Below are 20841 nucleotides of genomic sequence, written 5' to 3'. Positions count from 1 at the left end.
AGAAACAACTGTTTTCTGCTCACCGTCACCACTCCTCAATTATGGCTAAAGACCTTATTAGGACTCTATTATATTAAAGCCATATTACTCTTGACCGAGTACACTTGAAAGCAAATGCTTGATCCAGTTGCGCATTGCGTGTATTACCGGAATTCTGTTCACCTTGACTGGCCACTATAATTTGGTTCTGGGACAGTGTTTCGTAAGCACACGAAAACAAAATAGGTACCTACTCGCCTGTGCCATGAACATTCTATATAATCCTCGGAGGTTTAATAAAAAACATAATATTTAGTTTAGGTAGTGCGACAGAATTGGCCCCACTTATAATTTTTTAATTGTTTATACACTTTTGTATGGAAGCGGTGGTAGCCCAGTTGGTTTGACTTCGACTTCACTTTTGGGGGGCCCAGTTCGAATCCAAGCACGCACCTTTATTTTTTCTCTTTAAGTTATGAGTTTTTCTAAGCAAATAAAATATCGCTTGTCTCAATTCTATATAAAACAAAACCTGCCTGCCTTAGAGTTCTCCTCAATGTTCTCAAAGGTGTGTGGAATCCACCAATCCGAACTGGGCCAACGTGGTGGACGCCTTAACCACTTCTGATTGAGGGAAGAGATCCGTGCCCTTTGGTGGGCCGCTAATGGGTTGTAATGATAATTATGATGATACGTATATGTATTGTTTTTAAATCCTATCTATATTTGTATATCATCAATAGCCGATATAGGCTACTCCACTGCTGGACTTAAGCCTCTCCTAATGGGAGGGTTTACCCTTAGTCACCACGCTGGGTAGACGGGAAGGTGATCGCAGTAGATACTATAAATAAATAAATAAATATACTACGATAATATACACATCGCCATCTAGCCCCAAAGTACTCGTAAGTGTAGCTTGTGTTATGGGTAATAAGGTAGCTGTTGAATATTTTTATGAATATAATACTCATAAATACTTATGATATACAGATAAACACTCAGACACTGAATAACAATCATGTTCATCACACAAACATTTTCCAGCTGCGGGAATCGAACCCACGGCCTAGGACTCAGAGACCCAAGTTTGATTGCGATATACTCGACATGTTATAAGCACAACTAACTCTACATGTTGCAAAATATGTCTTCAAAAATTTTCCATTCGGCAGATAAATGTTGCATTTTCTTTTAAGAGGTACGAACCCCTTACAATATCAATAATTACACTGGGACATTAAATCAGGGCACAGCGACATATAAGGCCGGTTAGAAAAGGCGATACAGGAAGTGGTAAAACAGTATCTATTTATTTTTTAAACTACTTTTGCTGAAACCATAACCTTTAGAAAAATAACTAACTATATTGTTGTGGTCTATTTTTTGCACCGGAAGATACTTTGTGTAGTTTACTTGTGCGAATGTTAAAACCCTACGATAATACAAGTTACGAGAGAGAGTGGCAGCTGCCACAGATAACAAAATATGTATTAAATAGTTCCGGTTAATGTAAATTGCGGCGTTCGGCACCTATGTTGAGGTTGGTATCCTTTTAGATAAAAAATAATTAATAAAATCTATTTCTTTTTGCAATGTAAAAGTTGTAAATTTTTTTACTTTGTAAATATTGTGACAGCTGCCATAGATAACAAAAATATGGTTCCGGTTATTGGTTAACTTTCGAACACATTTCTAATATGAATACTGAAATTTAAAAAAATTGTTTCTATAAATCTATTGGATCTGTTTGATAGGGCAGTGGACGAATGTTTTTTTGTTCGTTGTTTACGGGGTACTAGGTCGTGCGGCAGTGGCAAATACCAAGGTAAGTATGAGTATAAATATTTATTTTCTGTCTACTTCAACACTGAAGAGTAGGTACGTTGGTAGGTAGGCTACTACCTAGGTAAGTAGGTAGGTCATATTGGTTATTAGTTTAACTGTATGACTATTTATTTTTTCACATATTAGGCGTGTTCAATTTTACGCATTGATTTTCAAGTGTTTAATTTACCTACGCTATGAGTGGAAGCACAGCTAAGATAAGAAAAATTATAACCTAATTTGTTCACCTTTCGAGAACCTCAGTTTACAGTTAAACTACTATTTTAGGATTTAGTTGGCTAAGCTTTACCTACCCATTTTTGGGTACTATTTTAGTTAATTACTCGTACCTCTTTCATCTTTCCCTATGATTCAGATGGGAGAAATATTAATTCCGTACGTGTAAGGAAAAAGAAGAAGCAGATTTATCGCTGCAAATACCGATGTATAATAACTACCTACCTGAACTAAATAGTAAGATTAACGTATCTTTTATTAGTTTTCTACTTCTCTTATCAGTAGGTACTGAATACTGGTATTATATATACTGATAAAATAACTGGAAAACCAACTATTAGGTATTGAAATGAACTTTACTACTTTATATTAAACAATTATTATAAGTTTGCACTTAATAAATTAGAAGCAAGTAATTCTATTTTACATACTTAGTATATGTTATACCTGTAATATTGGATAAGGATAAATATCTAAAGATATACTTTGTGTCCCACTTGGTATTAAAAGCTTTTGCTTTTCGCGGAGTATAGCAAATTAAGCTTAATTTTCACAAAAGTTTTATGACTATTTATCTTTTCACAAAATTGTATGCATTTGACAAAATTATAATTAGCGAATTTTATTTTATGGGCCTCCGAAACATAACATACTTTTAGCATATTCCATACAGATAGTGTATACAGATAGAGAGTTGTGTAGTTACGAGTGGGGCTTTCTCTCAATTTGCAAATAGTAAAATGAATGGTGTTTAAATAATCATTCCGGTGAAAATTCCATAGCAACTATGTTAGTGATGCACACGCTTTTTGTTTTCTGGTTTATCATGGGGCATCTTTTGCATCGCTAATAAAAATAAAAATGAGATTTTGAAATTTATCCAACGTTGTTTAGATATTACCCATCCTGATAATGGCATCCCTTGTCCAGTTATTAGCGTATACCACATATTACATATTAATGGTCTTGAGTCCGAACCCTTCAAAGGGGCATTTCCCAAATCTAGAGGGAGGCTTCGGCCGTGGCAACAGGTTTAATATAATTGCATTTCCCCTAACAGTTTTGGCTATCACTTACACTACCACCTTAGACAGCATCATCGTTGAGAGTGCAGTCCACAGCTCACTTAGATTGGATAAAAAAAAGTTCTACAAGCGGCCTATTCCGAGCAGTGCACGTCTTTAAAAGAATACGACGGTATCGGTATCCACCAACTTATTGAAAAATAATGTGTAACGAAGCAATTTTTTTTTATCTGTATAGACGAGAGCTTGACTGCAATCACACCTGATGGTAAGCGATGATGCAGCCTAAGGTGGAGCGCGCTTGCCTAGAAGATGTCTATTCACTCTTGCGTTATAGTCATCGGCATATCGTTTAAGTACAGAAATTAGTTGAAAATAAACAGTAGTAGTAACATAGGCTATATTTTGTTTCAGAAAAACAAAAGGTTCCCACGGGATTTGTAAAGAAACAGTAATATACGCGGAAGGATCTCTTTGATCTGCGTGCAATCGGTCGCTGCGATGGATTGCCTGTGTATGGGGCACTTAAAGTCAAAGTCAAATATTTCGTTATTCAAATAGGCACATATATAAAAGATTCTGAACACTTGCATTAACCTATTGACCTTAGTACTAATTTGTTAATATACTCTATATAAACACACTAACATTAAAAACGAATTAAGATAAGATTATGTCTGACATTATTCGGACTTTTCTTTGCATCGCAAGTATATAAAGCGTACCTTTATGCCAGTTATCCTTGATCTCTTTAGGCCAAGTATAAAAGAACAAGCTCACTGAATTACTAAACTCCATAAATTTAATTGCCTCCGTGTAGTTATTCGCATGTTCGACTACAGGACCATGGTCTTTGGTTCGATTTTTAATTGTCTCGATCCAAAAAAAAATTGTTCTATGAACAACTTTTTTTGTATTTCTTGCATATGCAAATAGTCTATGGATCTACTTTAACGAAAAGTATAAATCCGCAGAGAAATCATAAATAGGCTGGACTACCCTTTTAATATAGAGTTCCTTCCAGCGAAAAGAAGGCCACCTAAAATCCATATAACACACCCTTTTTTCGTAGAGCTTATACGTACAAGGACAAGGACACGTTTTTATGAGATTGTTCATTTATATTTTTGTAAATATATAAAGCACTTTCCCTGAGCAATTTTTGCCACAGTGGTCAATCTCCAGAGATTTTCGAACTACCCGTGAGAATATTGCACAAATCTGTGGTCAAACATAGGTGCACACTCTATTCCCGCACTCTCATAGTTCGATGGGACGGCATATCTAATACGACCGGAGAGAGATCAGATGACGACAGCTTAAGGGGCTGCGGGAGTGAATTACCACCAATTTCCAAACTTCGAGGAGTTCTGGTGGTAGTATTTCTTGATAGAAAACCCCAATACTTATTCACTCCACTCGCGCGTCCCGAGGATGGAAACCAGGACCTCGTTAGGTGGACATTGAGCATGTTCGCCTACAGATAACGAGGTCCTCGGTTTCATGAAAAAATTGAGGCATTTTTACTGAGAGAACAAGAACCTTTTTGAAGAACAAGGTCTCTCAGGAAAAATCGTCAAGAATAGGGTGGAGTAAAATTTACAAAAACTATCAGTCCGTGAAAGTGTATCTACCTCGTGATATATCCAGTGGCGTGCATAGAGAGTATGCACAGGGTATGCAGATAAAAAAAATGAAGAAAATCTCCAGCACGAGTTATAAAAAGCTTACCCTTAAGTATTTATAACTCGTACGAGAGATTTTCGTCATTTTATATCATCTGGATACTCTGTGCATACCCTCTATGCTCGTCTCTGGCTATATCTAACTTTTGATACACTGTAAGAGCTATAAAAAAATCTACCCTTAAGTATTTATGACTCGTACGAGAGATTTTTGTCATTTTATAACATCCGGATACTCTGTGCATACCCTCTATGCACGCCTCTGGCTATATCGAAAATCTTGATACGTGCCATACGTCACGAGCGCTCGTTTTTTTCGTTTAGTAGCCTAATCAATAAGGTAGCTAAAAGCCTTAATTGCCTGATGAGATTATGAATATGTGTTACATAAGGTAGGTTATTCCGATTTATAGAGCAAATTTATGCTTCAAATTTTAATGAGATTTTCATTGAAATTATGCTGCCTCCTTGGTTAGCTTGTTGTTTATGAATCCTCTAAATATACTTTAACATAATCTATATGTATAAAAATGTTAGGTTGGTGTGTACGCTTCAAAAACTCAAAAATTTCTGCACCGATCGAGCTGAAATTTTAGCATGATATATAAATACGCATCACGGATTGTTTTTATCTATTTTTCTCAACCATTCAATAACAATGTGCCACAGCGAAGCGTGGCAGGGTACAGCTAGTATGTATTTATAAACATATTCATATATTATACTACAAGTTAGCCCTTGATTGCAATTTAGCCTGATGGTTAGTGATAATGGATGCTAAGATGGTAGCGGGCTAACCTGTAGGGTTATGGCAGTCTTAAGCCATACCCTTATATTATTCAGAAAAAAATAATCAGAGTACAGTTGTCACCACCCCTCCTCTTCCCACGGGTGTCATGCGGGACGAATAAGGCAATATAATCACCGAACACTTAAAGGTAAGTTGAATTTTTTGTCAAAGTAAGTTTACATGACGCTTTGTCAATGCTGTGTGTAATTGACGAGCATATAAGTCCATGTTTTTGTATTAGTGCTATATTTAAAAACGTGTTATAAGCATGTTGTAAGTGCTCTTAATAAATAAATAAATCACCTACCCGTTTGCTCAGAGCAACGTGGTTATTATGTGCAAACCCGTTGGGAGAGACCTTAGTTCAGCAGCGGACTTTGTGTTATATATTCCAACACCCAAAAATATTCAAATTCAAATTTCATTTATTTCAAGTAGGCCTAGTTTATAAGCACTTTTGAAACGTCAAATCAATCTGTTTATAGTGACTCTACCACCGGTTCGGAAGGCAGTTTTCACTGAAAAGAGCCAGCAAGAAACTCAGCAGAATTCAATCCTCGAATTAAGATCCTAGAATACCTACTCAGCTTCTATATATAAATTCTTAAGTTTGTTGCAATGTGTAGAGCGCGCATTATATTCACGTCATTTACGTTCGTATTTCGTGACGAAGAATACGACCTATTGCTTTTTGGCCATGACAGTATAAACAGGTTCTATAGCGACTGCATCAACAATCTGTTAAGCAATTACTGTCTATGAGGTTCTGATTTTAAAGAACTTGCAGTTATCCGCAACTTCACCTACGAAATATCTGTTTTCTTGTAGGACTATAGGTTTGTATATTGCCACAGTATTTATTTTAATTGAAGTACCAAGCAGATAGCTCATCTGAAGGTTAGTGGAAAATCATCACCTATAAAAGAGCAACAATTCGCAGGGCATGCAAGGAGTACGTCCTGCAACGTGCCGTCCATCAACCTGAGGGGTAGGTGTTAAGCCTCATATGCCTGCAATTACACCGGCAACACCGGTAACACAGCATTGCCACAATGCTGCTTAGGGGGTAGCAATAAGCATGATGGTAGTACCTACTTCCCCGGACGAGCTCTGCCACAAAAAGCTCCACTACTACTTATTCTCACCTATCCTTTGCGTATGAAAGTTTTTTCAAAAGAAATCTAGGCTTTTTATTGGTCAAATGGCAGATTAGTTTTTCGATCTCCGCAGTGGTCGACACTATCTTATCCCTTAATGGGAGGTACCGGGTTCGATACCCTGCAAGGGCAATGTGGAGATTTATAATTTCTGATGTTTGAATTTTCTCAGGTCGGGATTAGTGGGAGATTTTTACCCCTGTCGCGAAGCGATTTAACGTTCCGATTGCCGATAGGTTTGATAGGTTTTATACGATTTCGCGTATAAAACCTACTATAGGGGTAAGGCCACTGCACAACACTAAAAGATTAACTCGCGACCATTGCACGAATGTACCATGTACACCATGTGCACCATTCATTATTTTAACCCATCAGATGGGATTGCAATAAAGGGTTAACTTGTAAGAGAATAAAAAACCTCTAACTGATAGTGAAAATCTCGTTAATATCGAAAAAGATATCGTTATTAATAAGAATAATGTTGGAATAATATTCCTCCGCCAATCAAGAACTTTAAAAGTAAGTTTGGATTTAAGAACCAAATTAAACAATATTTATTGGCCAAACAGGTGGAATTCCAAGAACATGTGGCGGAGTCATCTTTTCTCTAGAGACAGTCTGTATACTTTACTATACTTTACTTTAATACTTAATAATTTTATTACTATTATATTACACTGTGTATCTTAATAAGTTAATGATATATGTACGTTTTTATTTTCAAGTTTATATAAATATATGTTACTTTAATTTATTATTATTATAGTTGTGGATTTATTTAGTTTTTTTTTTTTTTTAAACTAAGCTTAAAATGTGGTCAGTGGATGGCTACGTATTTCCGTGGTGTTACCTGGTACAAGGTGCCAACTGAAAACCAGCGCTGTATGCTCCCACTGGCGCATGCAGCACAATGCTGAGCTGGCACCTTTTTTCTAGGTTGTGCCACACATAACATATGTGGTGTTGTGAATATTGTAATGTGTGGCGCAATGTAAAATATAAATGTTTCTTTCTTTCTTATTATTGATTAAGCAGTACCAAAGATTGCCTAAGTTGTTGCAATTATCCCACAGTTTATATCTATTCTCTCACGAAGCCTTTACGTGTTGGACCCATGTCCCCAGACATTTACTACCTCAGAGCACAAACAATTCATTGTAAAATATTTATAGATTCTAAAATGTAGCATAACCTAAATTTGTTGCAGCTTATGCAAAATACGGCAAAAATATGTAATTCACAGGGCATACTTCTATACAATATGCACATTCTGTATGCCAAATAACGTAGGAACCTAGTTATTACGTCATTTTAAAATTCAGCAAAATTGCCGACACATTTACGTAGGTCTTAAAAACAACCGGTAAAATTAAGTTACTAAGTATTACACAGAATTTAAGGTCGATTGGTAGGTACAATATTAAAGAAACTATCAAATGTAATCACGTTTATCAAATTTTATGAACAGTCTTTTTGATTTTTTATAGCAGGTATAAACTAGCGGGAAGCGGTGATAGCCCAGTGGTGAGAGATTGTGCAGTGCGGGGATCGATCCCGACCCGCACCTTTAAGTTTTCGGAGTTAGGTGCGTTTGTATTTTATGCAATTAAAATATAATTTGCTTCAATGGTGAAGGTTATAGTCGTGAGGAAACCATGCTCGCCTTTGAGTTCTCAAAGGCGTGGGAAGTTTACTACATTCGATTTATGTCGTCTGTCCATCTCGTTGGTGTTTACCGTGTTTACCGGTCACTGTGTTTACCGGTGCTATTTTAGCACCTTGATATCCCCAACGTTCGCCGGTTCATCGGGTTATGTGCCCCGCCCATTGCCACTTCATGAATTATCTGTGTAAATAACTCTTGGATCAGGTCACTTTTACGGTTTTATTTTTGCAACAAAGTTAATGATGGTGAAGTACCGGTATCATAGTTACTGTGTATTAATATTTTATGTCTATATATGATATTCATCAACATCATCATTTCAATCAATCACAATGGACGTCCACTGCTGAAGGAAATAGGACCGTTGTATTGGGAACTCGATATATCTTTTGTATTGAGTTCGCAATACCACGGTATTGTGTAGCTTTGGTCTAAAACCAAAACGAACAACATCAAATGAGGCAAAGGGAGCCGCCCTGCTGCCATTACTCCAACACTTCTGGGATTTGGGAGCTGCGTTTACCGGTGTGAGATAGCCATTCCAGTAACTTTGTGCAAGTGGTAAAAGTGTGCGCAAACGCAGTGTGAAAGGTATCGAACCTTTTTGTTTTTTTTTTTTTGCAGTCTGCAACTGCAGTCGAAAATGCTGACCTAGGGGTCAAATGTGGTGGTCTGGGTAGGCCCAGACCACCACAACTTAGGTTTATTACAAACGTTGTAATAACTTGAATGATGTTTATTGTAATAAATTTAATTGAGCGCCTTGGAGCGTTCCTCTACGAGCTGACGTCGCTGATGCGAAAGATTACCACGGTGATGGAATCCAACACCTTTTTTCTTTTTTTTGTATATAGTTTTGGTTATTTAATACTAACACACTAATTGGATTAGGAAGAACAGCCCAGTGAATGTATGAAATCACAGAAACAAGGCTGTTCTTTTCCAAACATTGTAACTATTAAAAAAAATAAGACACCTGTAATAAAAATTCGAAAAAAATCATAACATATCCATGAAGAGCAGTAACGAAATAAATTTGTCATTAGCTCGAGAACACTGCGCGTGTCAATGACTGACAATGACCGTAAGTATAGAAAAGCACTTAAAAGAGCAAACAGTATAACAACTCATAATGACGAGGCGTTTTAGCCTAGTGGCTACCGACTGCACTTCGTAAATGCCTGTGTCTAATCAACAACAATTACTGCAAATAACTACAGTTAAGAACTGCGTATACGTAGAAACTTTTTTCTACCGTCTCCAGACACTATACCAGTGGCCCAAGTCTCCTATAAGACTAGATGCTACGGCCTCGTAACAGAAAGCATAGTTGCTTGGCCCGGTAGAGTAATAACTAGAGCAAGCAGGAAATTTTAAATCCCCAAATTGCCCCGCCCATAAAACAACAACGCTCAGCACTGCACTAAGGTTGCAAAAGTAGTAATCGAGGTTTTGTTCTCCACCAGATCTAGCGAACTAAAGTACCTATAACAGGACGGGAAGGACGAAGTTAACAAATTAGTAGTAGATCAGAAATGTATTATATTGGTTCTTGTGTCTTCAAGTGACAATGCTTAGTTTCAAGTCGCTTAGACCTAATACTTTTTGATTGCCAATCCGTGTGCCGATTGTTTTTATAAAGATTGTATGAAACGTTTCTAACACCTGACACAAAAATGACTTTGCTTGCTCGTCTTATGGTACCTTACACGTAGTAAGCAAGGTACCATAAGATGATCCAAGCTAATTTGTTTCACCATTTGTATAATGGTTGGACGTTTTAACATTCATCATAACATAGGTAGTATATCCATAGAAAGTAGGATATTTCTGCATATTTAAACAACCTAGTTCTTTGGCTTACTACTAACGCACTGTAGGCTGGAACATGAAAACAGGAGAAGCTAATGTCAGAGAACGTATGCGAACTTCATATGCAGACAGTCATGAGATCCATGACTGAACATAGAAGATTTATGTCTCCAGTGATGAGATTGTAAAACGTTTTAAGATCAAGTTTTGTGATACAGGACAATAAACGTTTTAATAGGCATTGTATTCAAAGATTAGAAGACTGTCGACAGTTGTTTGTCTTTCAAACCTATTGAGCCATGTGCATTATTCTATACAAATGCAAAAACTGTATTCAAGCGTGCCATTGAATAATTACCACCTATCACTTCATGCATGACAGCTGAGGTATACTAACCTTGTTTATTTATATCCCATAAAACAACGACGCAGCCAAGCCTTGCTAGCCTTAGGGCTATAAGACTGCCCAGGCCCCCTCCACCACCTGTCACAAGAGCTATGCTACCCTTGAGATCTTTCTTTGGGTATCCAACAATTGTCCTATATATTGCTTGAATGATGTATCCAATCGCGACCATTAAGAATGCAAGTACATCAAAAACTGTTTGTACAACAGTGTACTTATCTCTCATGCATTCTGGTATCTCTCTCGTCAAAGGTCCAGGCCTCATGCCATTCATGTATTCTTGTGTTTCTGTTGACATTTTGTTATTGTTATTTTATGTTCTGACTGAACTTATCTATTGAGCATTACTTGCTGTTCGACCTATATCTTCTTTGGTTACTTGGCCCATCAAAGCATCAGTTTAAGAAACCATTTATCTGCAAAGAAAGAAATCATTCGTTATATTATTTAAATTCTTATTCATACAAAAATACTTAGTGTATTTTATGAAATAAAGCTAGCATTTAGACATCACTTTAATCCCGGGGGAAAATCGGGGCTTGCCCAATTTAATATTAAATTCAAATTCAAAATTTCTTTATTCATGTAGGCCTATCACAGGCACTTATGAAGCGTTCATACATATTTGTTTACATAATTGTAACGGGATGGTGATATCGTTCGCCAACTTAAATCTAAAGCTACGAGGGTTCCAAACGCGCCCTGGTCTAAGAAGAGCCCACAACAAACTTAGCCGGGTAATTTTTTTATTTTTTGTTTTCACCATCTTCCAGTAAATTTATATTAAGCTATGAAGCTAGAGCAATTCACACCCAAGCTTTTTTATCGTTCAAATAATCCTTAATATTATAATAGGATATTTCTGAAAGCTTACGTTTTATATAAACTTTGAACTTATTGAGAGACATCTCAAAGATTTCATTTGGTAATTTGTTATAAAATAATATACAATAATAATACTAAATTTTATATACTTCATCATATTTTTTGTCTGGTCCCCACCAGACAAAAAATATGATGAGATGAGACTGCCGCTGTTGTGAATTACCGTCCCGTTACATGTCAAATATAATAATTAATTAAAATAATTAGGTGTATGGATTTAATAAAAACTACGATACCCCTAACAGAATTTTAAAAACAAACAAAAGTTGTTTAGCTCATCATCTGATGATGATTTCAACCGATCGACTGCCACTGCCACTGCTGGACATAGGTTTTTTGTCAGGAATTCCACACTACACGGCATTGAGTCACATGTGCCCAGCGTCTTGATGCGATTCCAACTTTTTAAGTTCACCTCAAATTCATTAAATTGCGTTAAAAATCCGTAAGGTCAGGAAATGGCCAATATTAAAACAATATCAATAAATTAATTCCCTTAGGACGCCCTCTATTTTCTGATACGCTGTTAATTTAATAACTATTAGGGTGCATAAAAGGCGATAAACCAAACATTAGCTAGTATAATAAAACAAAAACATATTTAATTAATTAAAAAGTACATTCATTGACACGTTTTCATCGATTTGCAAAAACGTATAAATAAGTATCGAGAAATGAATGAAGTCTACAAAGTCTTATTTTGATTGATTCGCACTCATTGTTAACAGGCAAAACATTTAGATTTTCTTAATCTAACCGATGTGTGCGTTATAGCTCGCAATTTTAGTAACAATATTATAAAATGAAAAGCGTTTCAGTAACTATTATTTTTTTTAATTTAAACTAAATAATATTATTACTTTTCGAGTCGCTATCTTTGATATGATACTAATTTATTGTGTAATAAAATATTGAAGTCATCTCCATAGTTCCACAACGTTCTAGTTTTTAATCTATTTATATTAAAATGTTAAGTTGGTTTGTGTACGCTTCAAAAACTCAAAAAGTACTGCACCGATCGAGCTGAAATTTTATATGAATTTTAAATGATATATAATCCGCATCAAGGATTGTTTTTATCTATTTATTGCATCAGTCACATATCCGCGAGTCTCTTTTATCTACGCACGCAGTGGACATACAAAAATATTGTATATCCACAAGTATTGCAAGATTAAACTTAGCGCAGAGCAGTTCTAGCTAATGATTTGTGTGTTACATACATAAACTCCGGCTGGTGAAATAATGCACTCTTACGTCTGTCCCTTAAATCCCTACAATAATAAACTGTATTAGTAACCTATTAAAAGTAACCTTGTAAACGCGCTGTATAATTTAAAAAATAAACTTAGGTATGAATATAGTTTCAATGATAATTAATCATTTCGTAGTAAATCTGAGGGTAGCAGGCAAATATAAATGCTTTTTTCATAAATTCAAGGCCAGTTTAAAGTACCATCGTCTTTTCAATCAGAACCTGTCAGCATGGTCTCAAGCTCAAATGGCTAAACTGTTCACCTACTCAGTATCTAACATTTAATAGAAGTTATATTAACTAGCTCGTAAACATTTTTCGTGCTACTTACTACTCACTGCTCGTAAAATATAATTTGATAATTCAGATAAATCAAAGAACCGTTAAGTTACACATACAAAAACATAAAACAACACCTTTTTTTTAAACATACCATGTCATAATCACGCTAGTCGCCAGTATAGGAAAGTTTTTATTTAATATTATCATTATTAATTATATTTAAGTAAGTGTTTCCTATGTTATGAAATTAAGTTGTTTAAATAAATAAATCATTCATCAATAGCCTTTAATAGTCACTGCTGGACTAAAAGTCAACGGGTTTGCTCGTAATAACCAGAAGGCAGACGGGTTTATGATCGCAGTAAGAAGATGACAGAAGTCGCATAGAGGACGCTGCCCGTTTTGCGTTATCTTTTCTTAGTCGCCTCGTACGGAATCCGCAAGAAGAGGACGGGTGATGAATTGTATTCTGATCAGTTTTTTTTTAATGTTTGTTAATTTTTTATGTATCATTATTATTAGTTTTGGTAATTTAATTATTATTTGATTTTAATAAGTTTGGTCTTCTACTTTTGTTTTTTGTTGCTGTCAAAAACAATACACTTTTATTAATTTTTTTCTGTTGTGCTTTTGCTTTCCATATATTAACATTAATGATATAATTACTATCATTGCCCGTTTTCATTTTCAATTTCAGATTTAATAATAATATTATCTCATTTTAATACACATTTATAAGCGTATAACACGTTCTTACTGATCTAAGCACTTCTGTACTGTGTGTTATTTAATCCTAAAACACCTTCGTACTTGAAGGAAAAATTTGATTTTGTAGGATTGCCTGCTGATTTAAGATCATGTCGTATGCTGACACTTCACATGCCTTTTCACAAGACGAAGTTCTATAAACTCTCGTTTACAGTGCAAGCTATTGAGTTGTGGAATGCGCTCCCACTAAATATACGTGAGGCAAAATCGCTTGAAACATTTAAAAACGCGGTGAAAGCATATTATCTTGCACTATAATGACGACATTTATTATACCTTGATTATGTTTATTTTTATTATCTATATGTTCATATATGTGTATGATTGAGTATATATTAGTTTATTATTTTATATTTATTTATTATATTTTTCTTATTTGTGCAATTTTGTTTATGTATTTGTATTTAGCTATTTGAATGTACGTTTATAATAATTTTACACCACCTGTCCGCTCTCTCTCATCTTGTCCTAATCCTAAGGTTGCCTGGCAGAGATCGCTACTTAGCGATAAGGCCGCCTTTTGTATTCTACTTCTGTCTTTGTATTTCTTTTGTTTTTTTTATTTTCCTAACTTCATTGTGGTGTACAAATAAAGAGTTAAATAAATAATAATAATAAGCAGTAAGTTATTCTATAAATCAATTATTCGTTACACCACTTTGGTCTTAGCGTCCGGTGTATAGCTCTTAGCGTCGGTTTTTAATAGCTCGCAGGCATAATAATATCATATTACCCAACTCAAGCAATTCCAGCCCCGTTAGTCATCAGAGGCTGGGAAACAGCGTTATTTTACCCACTCCCGACTTTAATGATTGACATTACCCCGTTAGGAACTGTTAGGGTAAACAGTTCCTTGGTCATCTACATTATACTCGTCAAAATAACAGCTTTTTATATCGTATATAGTAAATGTATGGCGAAAAAAAAACATAATTTAAAATTATTGTGTACACATAACATTTTACACATTACACAGATTTTTTAAACATTTGTTTCGTTGATCTGTCTGTTTGTTCTTTACAGATAAGTAGATGATTACGAAGGGAAAACTATATGAGAGTCTCATGTTTTTAAGTTTGAAATTTTTATTTAGAAGCCAATCAAGGTTGTTGGTATTCGCGAAGATAGTTTCTCTAAATTGCGAAACGAAGATTGTATGAAAGTCCTATGTTTTTTTATAATACAGAGGTTTGTTATTTAAAACTGCTGATTTTTGTAAAAGCTTCGATATGATAAAAGTTTGTATAATAACAATTGTACGCCGACGATCTGGGACAGTTAATTAAATTGCGTTGCGTTAATTAAATTTTAAGTAGGTAGATCAAGTAGGTAAAGTAAATATAATATTAATTGGCTCAGGATCATTACTAACGAGTCCAAAGTCATGTTTAGACTGAATTTGTTTGTTTACTCAGTGTAATTAATGTTTGTATTATTGTCATTTATGTACTTAGTGTTACCACCTCGGTGATTATTGCAAGCGCACTAAGACATTTTTTTCAATATATTTTTCTTCTTATTTTATGTATTTATACCAAACTGGTAAATCAACAGGAATGGTATTTATTTATTTATTTATTTATACTCTTTATTTGTACACCACTCAGAAAAACGAGACAAAAAAAAGAACAAACACATGAAGAATGAAGCAGGATACAAAAGGCGGCCCTATCCCTAAGTAGCGATCTCTGCCAGGCAACCTCAGGATTAGGAAAACTATAAAAAAAACCAAAAAGGTGGGGTACACTATTTAATACATACATACGAATATCTACATACTAATACATAAACCAGACTACACAAATACAAAAATATGGTATAATGGTAAACATTTAAAGCTATAAAGTATTAATGTATGAAAAAGTAAACGGCACTTTTTCTGATAATTTTCAAGGTGCCGCTTAAGCTAATGTTTAGCAGTGGATGCACAATAGGTTTATGATGATGATGACATGGCAGCATGCAAAAGTGTTCTTGTTTGTTACCTCAACGGTCAACTACGGCACTACAGATGTTGCCACATAGTATAGACGAGAATCACCCACGAACTATTTCGGATTTAAGTAGTTACTCTCTGCTATTTAAGCTCGCATTTATATCTAAACCAACTTTGACAAAATTGTTCTTGGATTTAGTTCGCATCCTGGAGAACGGTAAAGGATATGATTAAAATTTTATTAGAGAGTAGGTAATCTAAGATAATAATTATATATTTGAATTTTTTGTTTTGATTTTTTTTTATTCTTAATTTTATATAGCTTATTTTTATGTTTTGATTGAATTTTTTGTAATTATTACTTGTTGTCACATTCTTTAAATAGCCATGGAGATTAATTGGGCAACTGTAATGTCTTCACGGTTTCGTTGCTAAATAAATAAATAATTCAGTCCAGATAAAGCTACTCCCACGAGATATACCGACACTACCGCAGTCGAAGTTGTTTGTACAACCTGAGTGCAGTGTGAAATTTTTTACCTATCGACGGTGCGCCATCTAGTTAAAAAACTGGGAAACCGTAGTGTCACTAGATGGCGCTCTATCGATATCACATAAATTATAGTTGACTTTCACGAGATCGAATAACTAAATGTTGGTAGAAAATCTCACACTAGGCACTCACTAAACGAGTAGAATAAATGTAAATAGGTTGACATCCAGCTATAAATTAGTCTATTCTAAGAGCACATTAATCGGGTGAAATTAAACTACTTATCCATCGGATTACCAGCACATCATAGCTGTGTAGTAGGTATTATTTTATTGCATTGACCTTGATTGATGGTGGTACCCAGCGCTTAGCACGGTTGTTGCAATACGGTTGCGTTCACCGACCGATGGCTGGTTGCGACATCAACCTGATGTATGAAGGAGTAAAGTTTTGTAAACATATGCGATCAAGTACTGAGGGCATACTCTCATTGCTTGAGGCAGTATTATTTTAATTTGACAGTTTATTTGACATACCTTGATCTCCTAACAATCCTTACTGATATTAAATGCGAAAGTGTGTTTGTTTCCTTCTTTTACGCCCTGACTAATCAAACAATCGACAGTGGACATAAACAGTCGACTTACAAGAAATGGTCATAAATTAGTGTATTCTGCATATCGTCTGCGAAAGGTACAGAAGTCATTTGTGGGATTGAGTATACGCTTTAATAATAAGATTCCTAAGGTGATTTTGGACCTGCCAATGCATAAGTTTAAGGAATTTGTTAAAACACATTTATTACAGCGAGGTTACTATACAATTGATGAATTTCTTTATGACAAGGTTGCCTGAAAACATCCGGATCCGCTTTCAGCTCTCACAAGATAGAAAAATGAATGTTAAAATGTAAAATGTAAATTGTTGATGTTGGAAAAGAGCAACTGCTGAGTTTCTTGCCGGCTTCTTCTCGGTAGAATCTGCCTTCCGAACCGGTGGTAGAGTCACTACAAACAGACAGACTTGACGTTTCAAAAGTGCTTATATTAGGCCTACTTGAAATAAATGAATTTTGAATTTTTGAATATTGAATCAACTTTATATCCCTAATTAACTAATGTGTCTCGCTAAAGTAGTACAATGGTTTGAGGCTAATAACTTAGCTCTTAACGGAAAAAAAACGAAGAGTATTAAATTCACACTACCGAATGTTAAACAAGTAAAAACCATTGTACAACTTAATAATGAGGAGTTGGATTTGGTGGATACGACAATCTTTTTAGGAATAACTTAAGATGCTAAGCTTCAATGGGGCCCACATATAAATAATTTAGCGAACAGACTTAGTTCTGCAGCATACGCGGTAAAAAAGATTCGTCATATGACAAACATAGAAACTGCTAGGCTTGTTTATTTTAGTTATTTTCACAGCATTATGTCCTATGGCATTTTATTATGGGGTAATGCTGCTGATATAGATTCTATTTTCGTCCTGCAGAAAAAGGCTGTTCGTGCGATATATAAAATGGGCCCAAGAGAGTCATTAAGGGATAAATTTAAAGAAGTTAAAATAATGACGGTGCATAGTCAGTACATATATGAAAATTTAATTTATGTCCATAAAAATATATCAAAATTTAAAAAGAAAATGCACTGTAACAATATAAATATTAGAAGCAAAAATAAACTCGTTGTGCAGTTTACTAGGCTACACAAAATTGCAAATTCATTCAAGGGCAATTGTATATTATTTTATAACAAATTACCAAATTGAGTTGTCTCTCAATAAGTTCAAAGTTTATATAAAACGTAAGCTTACAGAAAAATCCTATTATAACATTAAGGATTATTTAAACGATAAAAAAGCTTGGGTGTGAATTGCTCTAGCTTCATAGCTTAATTTAAATTTACTGGAAGATGGTGATAACAAAAAAATAAATTTACCCGGCTAAGTTTGTTGTGGGCTCTTCTTAGACCAGGGCGCGTTTGGAACCCTCGTAGCTTTAGATTTAAGTTGGCGAACGAAGTTATCACCATCCCGTTACAATTATGTAAACAATTATGAATGAACGCTTCATAAGTGCCTGTGATAGGCCTACATGAATAAAGAAATTTTGAATTTGAATTTGAATTTAATTAACTTTATATCTCTAATTAACCAATCAACTTAATATCCCAAGAAAACAACTGCTTTGTTTGTAAAAAAAAAAACCCGTAATAAACGTGGACGAAGAATGCGGGCACAACAAATAAAGTAAACTAAAGCTAAAGTAAAGTAAGTAAAGATTATAATTTTAAAACAATATCAAATTGTTTTAAACGACGGTAGAAAGGTGGCCGAGATTGCGTTCTATGACAAAGTAGCCGATTACATTTCGTTTCGTTGCCGTCATAACCTAGCCTTAAATAAATAATGTCCCACCGCTATACAGTTGTGTGATAGTTATAAGAGAGCTTGGGAATTAATTTAAAAATTACTTAGTTAAATGCACGGTAAGCATTTTGTTAGGTTGTGCGATCGGCGTTTGTGATTAAAATGTATATACTTTGGTTTGTTGTTTATGACTATTATGAATGTTTAATGTTTTTGTTTTAATTAAAGCTTTAGTAGTAAATATATTATTTACTCAGTAGGTGTAAAGGACAAATAAATAAATTGAAAATTGTTTCTTAGGTTTGTAGGTAGGTACTTGACATTTAACTAACACTGTAATATCATGGACTATTTATTTTTATTGACCTTTTAATAAGATGATTGAACTGGCCTTTGAATGAGATTATTTAAGAAACTATTTGATATTATAAAAGATTTGAATTAACATAATACTATGGACTCTTAGTTCCTACTTCCGTTGGTATAAATGGTGTCACGTAGAAATAGCAGTGATACGGTCATACAGCACACTGGCGGATTTATATACTCGCATGAGTTCGTCCCGTTGTTTTTCTACACCCATTTAAACATTCATATAACTTATTAAATTTTAATATTATTTATTACGCTATTTAAATATTAATTTACGTTTACAATCATACTCTGCTGGGGCCAATGGATATTGGTCACGAAATTTAGTTTCGTAAACGATCAAATGTCGACAAAATCCACATTTCCGGTGTTCTAAGAGCTGCGGATAGAGCTAATGTTTTAATTTCTGGTCATAATAAAACTGACAGCCGAATGGCGCAATGGTTAGCTAACCTGCTTTGTCAGTGCAGGCCGTGTGTTCCATTCCCACAACTGGAAAATGTTTGTGTGATTAACATGAATGTTTTTCAGTGTCTGGTGCTGTTTATGTTCATAGGCGGCGGTTAACTCAACGTCTGGTGACCCGCTTGCTCGTTTTGTTCGCTATTTATTTATAAAAAATTAAATACATTAGCAACAATACGAGCTACCTAAAATCGACTTCAATTACTCTTTAATCCGCTTATTTACTGTAAAACCTTTATATGAGGTAAATTAACTACCGACTGTATTATGAAGTTAAGAAATTAATAACATGTAGGTATATCTAATAAGAAATTCTTCCTCGTAAACTTGTAATAATAATAATTGTAACCAGCTTGGCGGATTACGCTCTGATTGTTCTTGTGGTAAGAAAAGGCCATTACTTTGCGATGCATCAACGATCGTAACCAAGTTAGCTCGTATCTTAACTAGATATACGACTAGATATTTAAAACTGACTTATCTAGAATCAGTAATTATTTGCATACACAGTTTTATCATTAAAGTATGTATTTAATGGACAAACAATGTGTTAAACACTATCCTAAAGATTATTATACCCGACCTATAATAGAGAACTATTATAGTTATAACAAGCTCTAGGATAGGCAGTGCTTTTATGCTTTTAGGCAAACGCCAGTGGAATTGTTGTCTAAGTGCGCGTTTGAATTAAAAAGACAGGGTATTTTGTTCTAATGATATTTTACATTGAGCGTTTTAAGATTATCATTTTTCTAATACGCCCTTTCATTTAATAGAAAACTAGGTTTTTTTTGGTCTCTAATTATCATTTAACAAAAGTAGTTTTTATGTAGGTTTACATTTTACTTCTGTGATTGGGTCACCAAATGATAATTTGTATCATTTATTCATCAATCCAGTGAATTCGGAGAAATAGGCCGTCAGATAGACGCGAGTTAACCTATAAAAACCTGATTGATTCAACCATAATGCATGAACTTGTGGGCTGGTGGGCTCAAGTACGAAGTTATCACCACCCCTTACAATTATGTAAACAAAATGTATGAACGCTTCATATGTGCCTGTGAGAGGGCTAAATGAATTAAGAAATTTTGAATTTGAATTTGAATCAAATCAAATCGACCGCGTGTGTAGACCGTGTCCGCTACCATAACCGCCCCTATTTGGTTTATGCTTTAAGCTATTAGCTTTGTCTCCCACTTTGAATAGTGTCCAACAGACCACACCTATGGCTTATAATTTATAACTACATTTTACAACGACAGACTCGCTTAATCTACCAGACGTTTGAAATATAATGCGTGATTATGATTGCAAAATTATGATTGGTCCCAGCGATTACTCTAATCGACACTCCATACTCTAATGTTAGGTTCGATTAAGAACATTAACTTATATATATATATGTGGCAGTATAAATTAAT

The 20841-nt window shown here is 34.7% G+C and overlaps 1 protein-coding gene across 1 annotated transcript in view; it reads right to left on the bottom strand.

Annotated features, from left to right (window-relative positions):
• LOC120630984 (short-chain dehydrogenase/reductase family 16C member 6-like) overlaps positions 1–20841 on the bottom strand; it is a 73425-nt gene that overhangs the window by 26348 nt on the left and 26236 nt on the right. Inside the window, exon 2 of the mRNA XM_039900366.1 lies at positions 10579–11003. Coding sequence (XP_039756300.1) covers positions 10579–10885 — 307 coding nt within the window. The 5' untranslated portion in view covers positions 10886–11003. The remainder of the gene's footprint in view (positions 1–10578; positions 11004–20841) is intronic.

The sequence above is a fragment of the Pararge aegeria genome, chromosome 17 (genome assembly GCF_905163445.1).
Source record: "Pararge aegeria chromosome 17, ilParAegt1.1, whole genome shotgun sequence".
Lineage (NCBI taxonomy): Eukaryota > Metazoa > Arthropoda > Insecta > Lepidoptera > Nymphalidae > Pararge > Pararge aegeria.
The sequence above is the reverse complement of the archived record's forward strand: the minus strand, read 5'-3'. Positions and strand labels throughout refer to the sequence as shown.